At 39.7% G+C, this 15,307-nt stretch overlaps 1 protein-coding gene across 8 annotated transcripts in view; it reads left to right on the top strand.

Annotated features, from left to right (window-relative positions):
- Positions 1–15,307, top strand: part of ablim2 (actin binding LIM protein family, member 2) — a 105,815-nt gene that overhangs the window by 8,773 nt on the left and 81,735 nt on the right. For 3 of the 8 annotated variants that reach the window (XM_069721873.1, XM_069721868.1, XM_069721865.1), the window contains exon 1: positions 13,382–13,565. The exons of 1 other annotated variant lie outside the window; for it this stretch is intronic. In XM_069721873.1, coding sequence (XP_069577974.1) covers positions 13,550–13,565 — 16 coding nt within the window. In that variant the 5' untranslated portion in view covers positions 13,382–13,549. Of the gene's footprint in view, positions 1–13,381; positions 13,566–15,307 lie in introns of those variants that run through there. 4 more of the 8 variants (XM_069721869.1, XM_069721867.1, XM_069721870.1 and 1 more) reach the window with 2 other exon arrangements.

The following is a 15,307-nucleotide window of genomic DNA, read 5'->3' as shown; positions in this document are numbered from 1 at the left end:
CTAGGCACATCGTCACTGTGTTCAACGACGATGAAGGAACACTGAGCTTCACCTCTCAGCAGTCCACTATAACCGCTGCAGACATCACGCTAAGCATCAATGTTGACCTAACTCTTCGTTTCACCATCACTTGTGGTTATACCTTGAGGCACTCCAGTTTCTTTATGCAAAACTTGTTTAAATGCTGTCAAGACTCAAACTGGAAAAACCTTGTGACTTGTTAAAACTTGTATTGTACTGAGTTTACCTCAGCAGGGGAGGACTAGACCTGTGGAGATGGTGGTTTCATTTCTTCTTTAATTTTCTCTCAATGTTAATGCCAAGGTATTATTTGGTCTCTAAAGGAAATATATCATTCAAAATGAGTAGGCATGTCGATGATCTCAAGATACAGTATTTGAGTGTATGACTAAATTAATTTTGTTCACCTTTTTTTTTATTTATAAGTTCAACAACTAAACTGGTAGGAAACATTGAAAGCTCTTCGATGAAGGCCGAAATGATAGAAAAAGTCTCAAAGGTGAAATGGACCTGGAGAAAGGAAATCCACGAGCATAACACTTCCTTTTCGGCTCTTTGGTGGTTTCCTGAAAGTGACCTTTGCTAGAACCTGACTGAGACTGAATTTTGAAAGTTGAAATATTAGATGAAAATATATTACACAATATTTTTTGTTAAAATAGAAAAAAACATTTTCTTCCTTGAATCTGATTATTAAAGAATTGTGTCCACTGAACATTCATCAGTACTTATCAGTACTGTCTGGTAGAGTAACTGAACGTGGAAAACAGTGTGTAAATGATCTCACACACGTCATTGTCATTTCTGCGCTGCAAATTTCATATTTACCTTTTAAAGAATTCACTGATACCAACATATTTGTGATAACCCAAAGTAATCCTTAAACCCTGGTCCTGCTGATACAATGGACGCCTGTAACCATTAAGACCCAACCACGAAGCATTTCAAGGAATACATTTTCTGAGCAAAGTTGCTGATAAGCAGATTTGCTCATGGGGGAAGAAATCAGTGCTAACCTTGTTTTATCAAACCTCGTTGATAGTGCCAACCTTTGAGGAGTAGGAGAGTGATCTAGACAGCCTCAAACAGAGGAGCCTAGAACCACCTGTGTTTGATCCTACTCTGCCTGAGTATGAGTTGTTCCACAAAAGAGACATTGTTCTGATGAGAAAGAAGTCAATGGTCCAAATATTTCTCGAGAATAAACTGTCAATTTACTATTCCATCAGCGACCGAGCTAGCCCGTTAGCATGGAGAGCTACAGCACCTCGCTAGCACTAACAATGGCTGTGTCTGATATCACCCCTTTGTTAACTCATGCATCACTCCCTAGGACAACCAATGGTTTAATAGTGTGCAGAAAAATTCGATTTTGGACACTTACTAATCATCATCATTTTGCAGTCTCACTGAAAGCCGAGCGTTGCATTATGGGATTCTTAGCAGAAAGTAGAGTCCATGCCACAGACACTACTTTCTTTGTCTGATTGTGGAATCTTTGAGAGCACTGTTTAGTACACAAATTTGCAGCCTCAGAAACTGGACACTGAAATAAAATGTTTGACAGTAATGGATTTTGGACAGTACAGTAGTTCACCCACAAACCACACCAGTAGTCATTGTGCCATCAAGCATAGTCATCCTGCTTTTTTTGTCAACTCATTTAACCTTTCTGGGACTAAGGTGGATTTCTGACTTTAAAAGAATGGCTCTACAACAATGCTAAAGTGAACGAACCTGGCTCTGTGGAGAAGGGACACTTAAACCAACACTTTAAATACAACAGGCCAGAGGAACAGTCCTTGCTCCTTAAACTCCAGCGAAAACAGAAGATTTAACTTTTATTTTATTTTTGATGAATCAAAAAAATTCTAAAGTAGATCATGAATAATTGTCTTATAACTCAGTAGGAATCAGTAGGAATGAAGCACAACTTGCAGTTGGTGACCTCGATATTCTAACCTTTTGGAAAACTTGGCTGAACCAAGTGCACTGTGCTCTGCCACCGTCTGTAAATGGTGGCAGTAAAGGGAAAGTAAGAAAACAGACAAAAAGATCAGTGTTGTCAGAACCAAAATCTTAGTCAACAGTAAACACATTGTTTGTTGTGTTTGTTTTTAATAGATTTTTTTTTCTGACATGTTCATACTGTCACAATGTTTTCTAACTCAGCTCTTTCTCTGCAGTATTTTGGTCTTAAAGAGCCCGTGGTTTATGATGTAAGTCTCTATAATAACTCAACTGTTTCAGGGTGAAGAACAACATATACCTGCCTGAGCTATTTGTGGGGACTGTTAAGAGGAAAGGACATGTTGTCCTTTGTTATTCAAATGCATCATGGAATGTGTGCAGCTACCTTGAGAGCTAACTCCACACTTTAAGTCTGGATCAGATTCCTGCTATGTGGGGAGAAGCAGAGAGACGCACAGATCAATGAGTTTCAGTGAATTATTCATTAATTCTCTTTCTCCTGAGTGTGTGTGTGTGTGTGTGTGTGTGTGTGTGTGTGTGTGTGTGTGTGTGTGTGTGTGTGTGTGTGTGTGTGTGTGTGTGTGTGTGGGTGTGTGCTGTGATTGATTATTTGTGGAGACTGCATTGCTGTCTGGGGCTGACCAGTGTTACTCACACTGCTGTGTGCTAATATGTAATATAATATAGACTAGGATATACATTATTGTTGTGCTCTTCTGCCAATTAAAGAAATAAGCCCTAAACACGCATTTTTCCTCCAAACCGTTCTTCAGCAAATTAAAGAAAGAAGAGCAAATTATTCTCTTTCTCCTCCTGCTTTCTTCTCTTTTCTTTTCATATCCTCTCCTTTTCTTTCCTCTCCCCCCATTTCCTTTCAGTTCCTGAAGTTTCTTCAAACATGCCACCCTCTCCTCTATTCTATATCCTTGTGTCCTATTTCCTTTCCTCTTCTCTCCTCCTCCTTTCTTCCCGTTCTTTGCCATCCTCTCCTTCCTTGGAACTTTCCTCCAATATTATCTGTTTTAATCTCATCTCCTCCACTCCTTTTTTTTTTTTTTTTTTTTCATATCTCCTCTTATCTTCTATTTAATGTTATCTTCTATTTCTTTTTCCTTTCCTTTCCTTTCCTTTCCTTTCCTTTCCTTTCCTTTCCTTTCCTTTCCTTTCCTTTCCTTTCCTTTCCTTTCCTTTCCTTTCCTTTCCTTTCCTTTCCTTTCCTTTCCTTTCCTTTCCTTTCCTTTGCTATCCTTTCCTCCAATCTTGTCTTGTTTCCTCCCTTCTGCTCCTTTTTCATCTCCTCTCCCGTTCTCTTATTTTTCATTTCCTTTCATTTCCTTGGTCTCTCTGAGCATCCACACCTCCCCTTTGCATGAGCCAATTAACCAGAATCGCATTGTGCGCTGTGCTTTTCTTAAGCAGTTTTAAAATAGGACCATAAATGTGGGTCAGACGAATTATTTTTGTGTCTGGTGTTAATTCTCTGCTTCAGACTGGAGGAAAAGTGTTGCGAAGACAGAGATTTGCTTCATGTTGCGGCTCCCTGGGGGTCACTAATCCTGAACATCAGCTTTAGTGTGCAGTACTGTATCCCAGTGATGCTCCACTGTGTGTGAGCAGTAGAATTTCTACCCTTAGGCAGACAACACAAGGATTGAAATATAGTTTAGAATCCCAGTTTGAGTTTACTGTTTTGATTCTGGAAATAGACTTTGTCAGAATTTCTTCATGTCGTGTGTGTAGTGAATTATTTTTATATGCTAAATATACTGCACACTTAATTACACACTGCACTGCAGGGTGTTCCCCTGATTATAAGCACATCTCAATTAAGAGAGCATGTGTACACACGCACACACACATGCTGGGGTGGTATTTTTAGACAAATCTACTTTTTTTTTTTTATATAGGACTTTTATGTAAATCCTGATAACCACTGATAGAAATTTTAATAAAATTTTTCCTGGTTTGCATATTAGGAAAACAATATTTTTACATCAATACAACAGGGCATTGATATTACTCATAAATAGACATGAATACGTTAATACAGTCATAGCCAACATGCCATAAATGGAGTGTTCATAAATCTCCAAAAATCAAGCAACCAATTTTAAATATTTTGTAAGTACAGTTTATGATCAATAAATTTCTTTCTAACATTTTACCAGGCAAGTTTAATGACAGTAAAGTTAAACAATTTATACTATTTTTTTCATCAATGATAATTCGCTATTGATGCTTTTTGGAAACTCAACACTTCCTGTTGTTTCGTTGAATTCTTGATTTTTGTGGCATGATTATACGACGTAGTCATCTTCTACCCGCTACTTTGTTGTTCTGAGGTTCCCTTTCCAACACAAAAGCAGTTTTCACTCACTATTTAATTGCACTCTGTTCTACTTTGCCTTTTTTTTAATCAGGGTCAAGCTGTGAAGTGAAATGTAACACCTTAAAAGCTGGTCAGCTCAATGGACATACTTTTTCCCTGATAGGCTTCAGAATCTAATTAATTCATTTCCAGGCAGTTATTATACTGTAGGACAACATTGCAGATATTTCACATTAAAAGCCTTCCAGCATTGTAAAACATAAGCAGAGAGGGATGACTTTCATTGATGGTACCTTAAAAAAATGGCAGTGAAGAATGAATGCGATAAAATAGTGAATGAGCAAAGTCATTCTTTATAAAGGGAAAAGATACATCAGCAAATATGACCTTGTTGTTGTACTAATACATACAGAATTTACAAAGCAATCCATTTTTAAAGAAGCAATTCCAGCCACCATTTAGAGTTTTGGACCCGGCCTTTGGCAGGACTTGGCTATTATGTTTGTGCCAGACGCAGCTATTATCTGGTTATTGTTGAGGAAAATTATGAAAAAAATAGGAAGAAGGATAAAGAGGTCAAAAGGAAGAAAAAAAGGATGATGAAGAAGAAGAAGTGAATTGGGAGTCGTTCTAGGTCACCTGACATTTGCTGTAGTGAGTCTTGTAACTCCTTATTGAACATTGATATGCGGTTGCTTTGTTGTCTCACTTGAACACACATCCACACATCCACATACATCCACACGCACACCACCGAACCACCCTGGGTACAGTGATTGTAATCTTGGAAATGGGGCTGGTAAACGTCCTGAGCTCAATTTCATGACATCCATTTATCGCTCCATTTCCCTCCTTCCATTCAGTTTAACAGATATATAGACTGCAGATCTCCAAATCACAACAATTACTATTTCCTACAAAACTTCAAGTAAACATTGGGTTATCTAGTAGACTATCCACAGTAGCAAATAATTCAGATATTTTTCACTTGTACATTTTGAGCCCATATTTATTTGCTTAAAATGGCTGAAAGTCAGATTGGGTTTTTTACTCAGTCTTTGGAAACTCCAATTGATTCTGAACAGTGGTCTTTTGATCAACGTCAAAACGTAACTCTTCTCGGAGTTGTGACCATGCACTGTACAGTTGACGTAGCTTCTGGGTCTGAAAAATGAGGTTGATGTTGAAGTGCCTCCAGTGGCAATATCACAGAGTGCCACTAGAGGTTGGTTTCAAAAGGTCGCTCCTTCTTGTTAGTTTTCTAATCTTAGTTATCTGAAAATAATCCCTCCATGAGTTCGAAAATGAGACTCAAAAAGCTGTGTTTTTGGGGGTGCATCAGTTTGATTGACAGGCCTGTGGTGCAGTCAGGTTACAGCTATCGGCGGGCGAGACGTAGTATCTTTGGGTTCAGATCAAGTCAGATCCACCGTTTGACCCCCCCCCCCCCCCCAAACACACACACACACACACACACACACACACACACACACACACACACACACACACACACACACACACACACACACACACACACACACACACACACACACACACACAGTTGTGGCTTCAAACTGCTCCAAACTAGCAAGATGGCGACGGCCAACATCCAAACTCATAATGGCTGTTCACAATACAATGGGTGATGTCACTGTTGGTTGCCACTTGGTTGTAACTCAGAGGAGGGGTGCAATTTTGGATTTAGGTCACCTTGCGTGGGATCTCTGTTGGCCCCTGGTGAAGCTTTTTTCTTTTCTTTTTTTCTCTCATTTTGGTGAGTTAAATTACAAAGTAGAACATTGAATATTGTATTCCCCACCTGTCCCTGTAGTTTTAATGCTGGTCTTTTATGAGTCAACCAAGTACAATCAGTATCAACTCTTTCTTCAGACATCTACAGTATTGATTATATCTTCCACATCATCCCCATATACATATACTTTTTAACACAATGTGAATATGACCTTTATTTTTTTAGCCTTACAGTATATAATTAAAAGGAAGAGAATACAATATAAAGTTAAGTAGCATTTTGCTCACTTAAAAAGACCCTTTTGGATGTCTGAATCTAAGCTACTTTTTTGCTCAGTATGTTTTAGCTCAGATTGATGACCAGGAGTTGGACTTGGGATTGGGGTCAATGGTGCATTGCAGAGGCACACACACACACACACACACACACACACACACACACACACACACACACACACACACACACACACACACACACACACACACACACACACACACACACACACACACACACACACACACACACACACACACACGTATGCTCACAGAGAGAGAGCGCAAGCCTCTGTGATCCGTCAGTGGGGGCTTTTAGGGCTCCCATCACACTCCGTCATCCTTTATTCGACCCACCAGTATTCCCACTGATATGGTCACCTGAGCCTTTGAAGTGGAGCTTTTTATCATAGAGTGGTTCACTTTAGTGCTGCAGGCTTGTCAGGTACTAACCTGATATATAATGACCCAGTGCTTTTCTACTAGGGTTACAACACTGCAGGGTGTAATTGATTAGGCCCAGAATGCTTCCACATACAGTATGTTAAAAGGTACGTAGTGACTCTAGGAAAATGCTGGGAGTGGTGAGTGATATAGATAAGGCCAAGGTCAAAAGGGAACTCATTAGAGCAGTATTATAGCTCTCGTCCGTCTTTCTTTATCTACATTTTGTAATCTCTGCATGGTTGCTGTCAAATGTTTTCTTTTTAATTACTAATTGTTCATTTGTTTCTGAAATAGTATTTATTTATTTTATATAATAGCGCTACTGTACTGAAGTCTGTTGCTGAGATCTGGCTGTGCGGTCACATTGAAAAAAAGAAAGTCTCATATGGAAGACTATCACACAATCTGATATCACATCAGAGCACGTAATATACCATCAGTCCACGGCACGTATGATTATGTGTTAGTATCATGTTTTTTGTGTGTTATAACAGGTTGAACATACAGGTTGTAAGTAAACCTTCCGGTTTTCCAAATGTTTAAAGAGAAAAAGAAGAGAGGATTTAAACATCCATCTATTTACAGACCTACTTCCAGTTTCAACTTTGACTTGTCTGTTACCATCGAGATCTATTTTCCAAATTGGACTTCAAGCTCTTGTTTAAGTCTGGTTTAGCAACACGCTTGCAATAAGCTTCATCCATACGGACAACTCTACATTTTTAGCTTATGTTGACATTTTACAGTCGATTTTTACAGCATTCACCAAAGTTATGACTTATGTTCAACCAGAAGAGCAACTTCATAGCAAAAACATTTGCCATAGTTGTAGTACTAGTTATGGACATTGTAAGATTATTAATGTGTCAGATGTTACCACTCAGTTTTTGTCTTTCTTACCCTCCTGGACGTTGTGGTAGTGACATCACCATGTTCCCACTTCTCATCCTTTAATGTGGCGAGTACAATATTATAATAAATCAAATTCTTTTGAACTGGAGTTGTCTTCTTTCCTCTTGTTCTTCTCCAGTGTGTGGCTGTCCAGATCAATTTCCCCACACGACTCATTAAAGTACTTCAAAATCACAATGGAATTAAGAAGGCAATTTGTAATTTTACCTCCTCTCCTGTTAAGAGGGTGGAGGTAATGCACATGATGCTTTTGAGAGCTGCCATAAAACAGCTGAGAGAGAATCCCTGAGACAGAATCCCTGAGTAATATCTTACTGCTACCCTTTCAGAACAGTGGTCTGAGTGATGTTTTTTTTTGTTTGTTGGTATGCCTGTACCAAATATAAATATGGGAGAAAGTTTTAGATGCTAGATTCTGATATGAACTCACCCAAAACATTCTCCCAGGTGAGTCAGGTGTGGAGGAAATGCATGCTTTCTCTCCTTCTGTCTCCTTCAGTCCCTCCATGTCCCTCTGTAGAAGTACAGAACAGCGCATATGCAGGATGACAGATTGGACTGACAGCAGAATCCTGCAGTGTGCACAAATCTTACCTCTGCAAAATAATCTGCATGTAGAAAAGTGAAGTGCAGTGAAGGTTTAGAGAAGAGAAGGGAAGTTAGAGAATCTCTCTGTGACTGTGAAGATGTTTTGTGCTAAATCTAAGTCTCCGCAGATACTGTATCTGTCTCCCTGACGCTCAGTGATGTATCTAGCTATGAAAGACGCCACAAGCTGAGCTGCTGCTTTGTTACTGTATTTGCTGTCTGGCAGATGCTGTTTCCTTTTTCAGCACTTGTTTCAGTGCGATGCCAAGACTCGCTTCTCAGGAGTACATTGCAGAAAGTTTGCACACCGATTATTGCACAGCCAAACCCAGACAGTCATTGATCGCAGCCGGAGGGGAAAAGCTGCTGAGTCATTGTTTTTGTAAGTTTTGTAAAAAGCCTAAAGTGGCATTTTTGTTTTAATATTTGGCGTTTTGATCCTCGTAAATGTCATCATGGCTTCATTATTTTGGCTCGGCTGGAAGCTGCAGCGTTCTGTTTTTTTTGTCTTGCATTTGGATTCTGTTGTAGACGCTGCCTGGCAGCTCGGGCTGGATGATTTGCAATTCAGATCCTGTGTCTTTTTCTCTCACTTGCAAACACACACACACACACACACACACACACACACACACACACACACACACACACACACACACACACACACACACACACACACACACACACACACACACACACACACACAAACACTGCTGCATCACATGACACAGTTCACCACGCACGCTGTTTCCCTGCAACTTCCTTCTATTTACTGAACACTTCCTTTGGGTTATGTTCTAGAGACAATCCGTCACAGCTTCGGACGACAGGGAAAGAAAGAGGAGAGGAATGGAGGATGTGTGAGAAAGAAGGAGGCAGTGTCACAGATGAAATGAGGACATTCTCGGTCTGTCTGGCATGTGTCTCTACTCTCTGACAATCTCAGTTCTTATACACTCCTCTGGTACATCCTGTCTGGTATTTCGGGTAGTTTTTAATAACGTCCTCGATGGGCTCCTGCAGGGTTGGCAGGGTGGGAACCATTCATCTGCCATGCAATGACAGCTCGTTCTATCTACCAGGGTTTAAGAGACATTTTGTGTTTGTAGGCAAATCCTGAAACCCCCAAAAGCTAATGTAGTGTCGTGACCCCAAAAATCTACAACCATGCTACAGACTCTGTGAGGCTAATGTCACTTTCTAACATGCAAATGTTAGCATTTTAACATTTGCTAATTAGTAATTCAGCTGAGGCTCATGGACATGCTTTTATTGCAGGTACTGGGTTTGTAAACCAGTGACCTGATGATGCTATTAGTCTGGGGAGGATGTTTAATCTGAGAATCATGAATGTGTTCAGAAGACGTGGAGATATTTGACTAAATAAGTGAAACCCTGATCTGCATTTAGACCTGAGAAGCGAGGGGTAGTAACCATAGTAATTAGAATTCATCCTCTCTTGACCAGAACAAGACATTTTTTTAATCAAATTTACTTTCTATCGGTACAGCAATAGTCAAAATGTTTCACTCACAGCCACAAATTCTGAGCTGGTATTTGAAGGACAGTCAAGATCACCCATATCTTCAGGACACATCTTCTGGGAGCAATGACTGTTTGTACCAAATTTTGTGTCAGTGCATCACTTAGAGATATTTGCTTAGATAACTAATAACTCACTCGTTGCTCCTAGTGAACATTTTGTGGATTCCCTAAGTCAGTGCAAGATTCATCACGAATGTCCGTACCATTAAATAAAATGTAAGTCCATTTTATTTTTGTCATGATATTTTAGCGGACATTTCAGGTGGTCACCAAAGTCACTAAAATTCATCCTCTGAGCAACGTGTATTTCCGGACCAAAGATGTGGACCAACCAACCAGTGTTGCCATCCATAGAACTTCAGCGCTAGAATGTAATAAAAGTAATATTTAGGAAGATCATCTTTAAGAGGAGTTAATTATTTACATCATGGCAGAATATTTCCCATCAGGTCATCTGGTTCAGTTATGTTCTGAATGCCTGGCTCGGTGCCTAATGAGTCACGGTGCCTGATTACTTCACCGTTGTGGAAGTGGCCATTGTTTCATTGGAACACAGAACATGGAGAAGGTCCAGCATCATTACCGTTAACCTGAGGTGACCTTACACCAGCTGATTGAAGAATGTCCTCATTGTTCCTCTACACTGAACATACAGCGTTCAGTCACATGACGCGCCCATTCGCTGTACGCGTTGGCCATCGAAATTGTTTGAGAGTAACGGACAACTTGAGAGTTAATCACGCATATATGATGTGTAAAGACTTTTAGACCATCATGTTGCCTCATCATTGTATAAATACAGAAGTATTTATAAAAAAACAAAAATTCAATTCAATTCAATTCAACTTTATTTATATAGCGCCAAATCACAACATAGGTTATTTCATGGCACTTAAAACATTAACGTCCTTACAGCAAGACGTTACAATATTATACAGAGAAACCCAACAAAATGAACACTGTAACCGTAGTTACGCTTACAAAAACTACCAGTAACATTATTAATGTGGACCAGGATCAGAAGGACAACAGGAGCTCAAGGCTTGAAATAATTTGGATGGACATGTATTGAACAGATTCACTGCAATTCACTGCAGTATTTTTTATCACAACATACGTGTTTAACACACATGAATCCCAAAAATACAAAAACTAACATGATAAAGTGCACCCAAAAAAAAAAATCCAGTCAATGTCCCTGAATTCTGTCTTTAATCATCAAATAGATGGCTCAGTTCTTGGGGCCCCATTAGTGTTTGTAAAGTTTCAGTCCTGCGTTGTACTCATGGAAATGAAGTGGAGGGATTTCCCTCCCCCACTTCACTGAAGTGAAGTGGAGAGGGAAACCCATCCTCATAAGGTGATAGTCTGTTGGATCCTCCTGTTGGCTGGCTCGCCATCCGGTTAACTGTATACTCTTCAGTGGGTGTTCTTCTTGGCATTGGACTTCCTCCAAAAATCCTCTCTATTTCAAAACCTTAGCGCTGAACAGTTTGAATCCCTGTAGCTCCTGACAGGACAGGAACATTTACTTTAAACCTCTCTGTAAAATTTCAGCCGACACAAACATAGGCATAGCGGGTAATTTTTGCTGCAGCTTCATTGCAGACATTTAAGAGACAGGGTCAGCCAACAATGACCGCTGGAAGCCTCACCCAACTAGCCAGGTTGAGCCATAACAGGTCTCCTAATTGACCCACCCAAGTGTCAATCAAAGAGTAGGGTCTTCACTTTATGCCACTTACAATACTGCAACTTCTTCGTTTTATGATATGTTTGCATTATTGTTGTTCACATTGTCCCTGTACAATATGTCAGCTCCGTATTTACCTCTTTCTGTAAAGGTCTGGTTTGTTTACCCCAACAGCAATTAATCTCTAAGCCTACGTGTTGCCTTCTTGGATATTGATTAGATATCACCTCAGGTCAATGGGGGGTGGAGGGGTGGGGGGTGTTAAAGGCTGTCTCCAAATAGCAACAAACACACAGCAGCTCAATATGAAGTAACCTTGACCGTGAATCAGATATCAGTACAAGCTTCAGTAAGTCTGTGTAGAGCTGTACTTTATATACATGTGTAAAGACTGCAGAGCAAAGCAGTCTTGTTTGTTGTTGCTACAAAAAGTGAGGCCACTAGCTTGGCTACATTTCTTAATACTGTGTTCTTTATTTCTAAATGGAATATATTTATTTTTATTTTTTTAAGTTGAAGTATCTGCATTAAGCGTGTTCCCTCTGACTGTTTTTGCATTTAAAAAAAAAAGTGAGTGGAAATATAAAACAAGAAAAGACAAAACATCATTTTTTTCCTTGTCTGAGGGGGAAAAAAATGATGTTTTGTTAAATGCAACTAAAAGCACTGGAACTTTCTTTGAGAAGTGATGAAGGAGGATGTATCAGCGTGATGGAACAGGAGAGAAATGATGGCAAACATGGGGGCTCTCCTGAACAATAAGCCTCACTAAAGCTCAAGGTATTGGAAACTGAGAGTCAGATAGTTCATAGTTGAGTTAGCTACTTGTCTCTGCAGGACACCTTTGTGACGGATATGTAGTCCTGATATGTAGCAGCCAACTTTCAGCAGCCAGATGGTGATGCCACACACACAATCAAAGAGTGATTGATGACATTGACGTTTGCCATTCAGCATTCAGGTGTGTAAATGAAAGTTTGTACTTTTGGGAGAAAGTTATTCTTGTGTCACATTGTGAACTTATTGGCAAATCATTTTTCATATTCCCCACTGGCTTTCATTATTATCCCCTCACTTTTGAGAAGTGACCTTCAAACTCTGGTCAGCTGGCATGTCAGTCCAGAAACTGGTCTCTCTTCAGGTAGATGTGTAACAGCTAATCAAGCTAAATTACTGTGTTTTAATTTAGTCAGTCTCAAAGACAAGGACATTTTCTGAAAGTTGAGCTATATAGTCAGAATGGACCCAATTATCAGAGTGAGACCCAGGCTTGAAAATATTATAAAAACATGTATTATTGCTGCATAAAGTAGATGCTCAATCTCTACTACATATTTTTCTCTTTCAGAAAGTATGTTGTTTTTACTTGTAGAGGTTTGATCCAAACATTAGTATTAATGCAATGGGACGCTTTGGAGCAGGTACTGAAAATGTATTTATGAGCACAATTTTCCATATTTCCTGCTGTAGTGAAGAAATTTCCCCTCGGGGATTAATAAAGTGTATAAAATAAATAAATAAATAAAAATATTCCCAATCCTGAAACATACAAAGAGGAAAAACTAATTACTGTATTATTTTCCCTCCAAAAACATTCTGAACACCAGGTAGGTAATCACTGAGCTGTCAGAGTTGGACTGGGAGGACTGGGACACACCCAGTGACAGATTACCAGGAAGCAGTGTCGTTCCCTTTGAGTTGCACATGTTTCTATTTATAGCAGATAGCTGCAAATAACTCAGAGATGTGGAAGAGAGAGAGAGAGAGAGAGAGAGAGAGAGAGAGAGAGAGAGAGAGAGAGAGATACATAGGGAGTCATATGACCTACAGCTCATTCCAGAGATAGTGATGGACAGGGCTCTCACTCTGTGCTCCCATCTATTATTACACCAGAGCAGCAGAGGATGTGTGGCAACACTGCCAGAGGACTCTGAAAAGATTTCTGGGATATTCTCTGTAATAATTAGCAACAAAGGACACAACAATATATCCCGTTTGGGATAAACAACAGAGTGACAATGCCAGAGGAGAAAGGTAATAATGCACTTTTAATAACCTTTAATGAGCTATATGTGCTGTGTTCACCTGCCAGAGAGATGAGAGAGTTTATTTCTTGATTTATCTTTTGACACTGTTGTTATTCTGACTTTTAAACCAACGACTCAGAAATGTGAAAAACTCATACACGTGTGTTTAAGGATGTGTGTGTTTCTGTGTAAATTGTGCAAGAACTACAGCTGAACCTGTTATATAATCCCAGTCAAAAGCTTTGGTCAGTTTTTGTGTGAATTCAAATGTCAATGACAACAACAAGCCTGTGGGAGCGAGCTGAATGCTTTTCACTGCAGGTTCATATGATGCCTGCCTGCAACATCCCTGGCAACAACTCTGTTGTCTTGGTCCCCTGCCTGCATCTCTAACACTGGGAGCTCAGCCATTTGGGCTGCTGAGAATGGGGTGAAGGCCAGTTGCTAAGAAGAAATCTGTGATATCCCTATAGTTATTTACTCTGTCTCTTTGGTATTACACAACAAGGTGACCTTTTTGGGGATTTCAATTTAAAATTGTTACTGCACCTTTTGTATAAACCTTATGGGACTCATGTTTCTTCACCCAGTATGTTTAAGCAATAGCTCATGACAGGCTGTGTATAGTGTAATTATAGTGAAGCGGAGGCCTGGAATGAGCTATTGCTTTTATAAATTGGTGACCAAGTATGGGAATATGGACTTTATAGACACATCCCCATCTGAACTATTTTAATTAACGTGTTCATACCTTACGCTATGTGGCTGCCCACACCTAGTGTAAGGTGGTTGGTATGCAACATACTCATCATTTGGCTTGTTATTTATATTAATTTGTGTGTTAACATTTATTGTCCGGCTGGACAATGAAAAACTGCCCGGCATCAGTTGTATGGCTTTGAAAACTGCTTGGCTTCCATTTTTGTTATAGGTACAGATGTGCCGCTTGGCGTGGTGAATTCACCGAGTTGCAGTTGCCAATAAGCTCTGAAGGTTTTTACACTAGTGGCCTTCTACAGCCATGACCACTATCAAGACTATAATGTCAAGACCATGAACAGATAATTTCTGAATGGCGGACCTGTGGAGGCAGTGGTTGGTGCATTTCTTCTGCGTTCCGGTTTGCTGGGCAAAGTTGTCGCAAGATGATTAACTCCCATTGGCTCTCGAGTGTACCTTTAACACACAGCAAATAATTTTGTGTTTCATTTTAGGCAATACTTTAACAGCAAGACTAGCTAATAGACTACCCTGCATATGATATAGTTATACAGAATTTTGAAAAAGCTCCGTGGTTATAGTCATAACCAAAAGAGTAAGCACTAAGCCACCTTACCAAACATTGTCGAGACCGCAGATAACGTTTGTTTTTAGGTGAAGTTTGACGGACAGTGTGCTTTGAGAGGTTTTAGTCTCGATGAATCAAAGCAGAAAGAATCATCAGTCTTCTCAAACAAATCGTCTTATACTCTATTTATGTGGGTAATTGTGATTCTTTGTATCCTCGTTGAAGGCCAGTGTTGCATACTGGAGCCCGTTTTCCTCTCTTTTGATGGTGAATGATGCAGGTTCGAGCTGTCCACTGTCTTCATTTCTCCTGCGGCCGAAATTAATTTAAACAACAAACCACACTTTGTTTACTCGCCCTTCCGAAGAGTTAATTATTGCTTTAAAGTCATCTTCTGATATTGATGCATCATGAACTGTCGTGTCGAGTCCTTTCTTTCTGAGGGTTTAAAAAAAAAAAAA

Source organism: Brachyistius frenatus, unplaced genomic scaffold (assembly GCF_029030835.1).
Source record: "Brachyistius frenatus isolate BFR_SWC_R1_liver_20210118 unplaced genomic scaffold, ASM2903083v1 Contig_275, whole genome shotgun sequence".
Classification (NCBI taxonomy): domain Eukaryota; kingdom Metazoa; phylum Chordata; class Actinopteri; family Embiotocidae; genus Brachyistius; species Brachyistius frenatus.
Note: the sequence above shows the minus strand (reverse complement) of the source record. Positions and strands in the feature narration are given on the sequence as shown.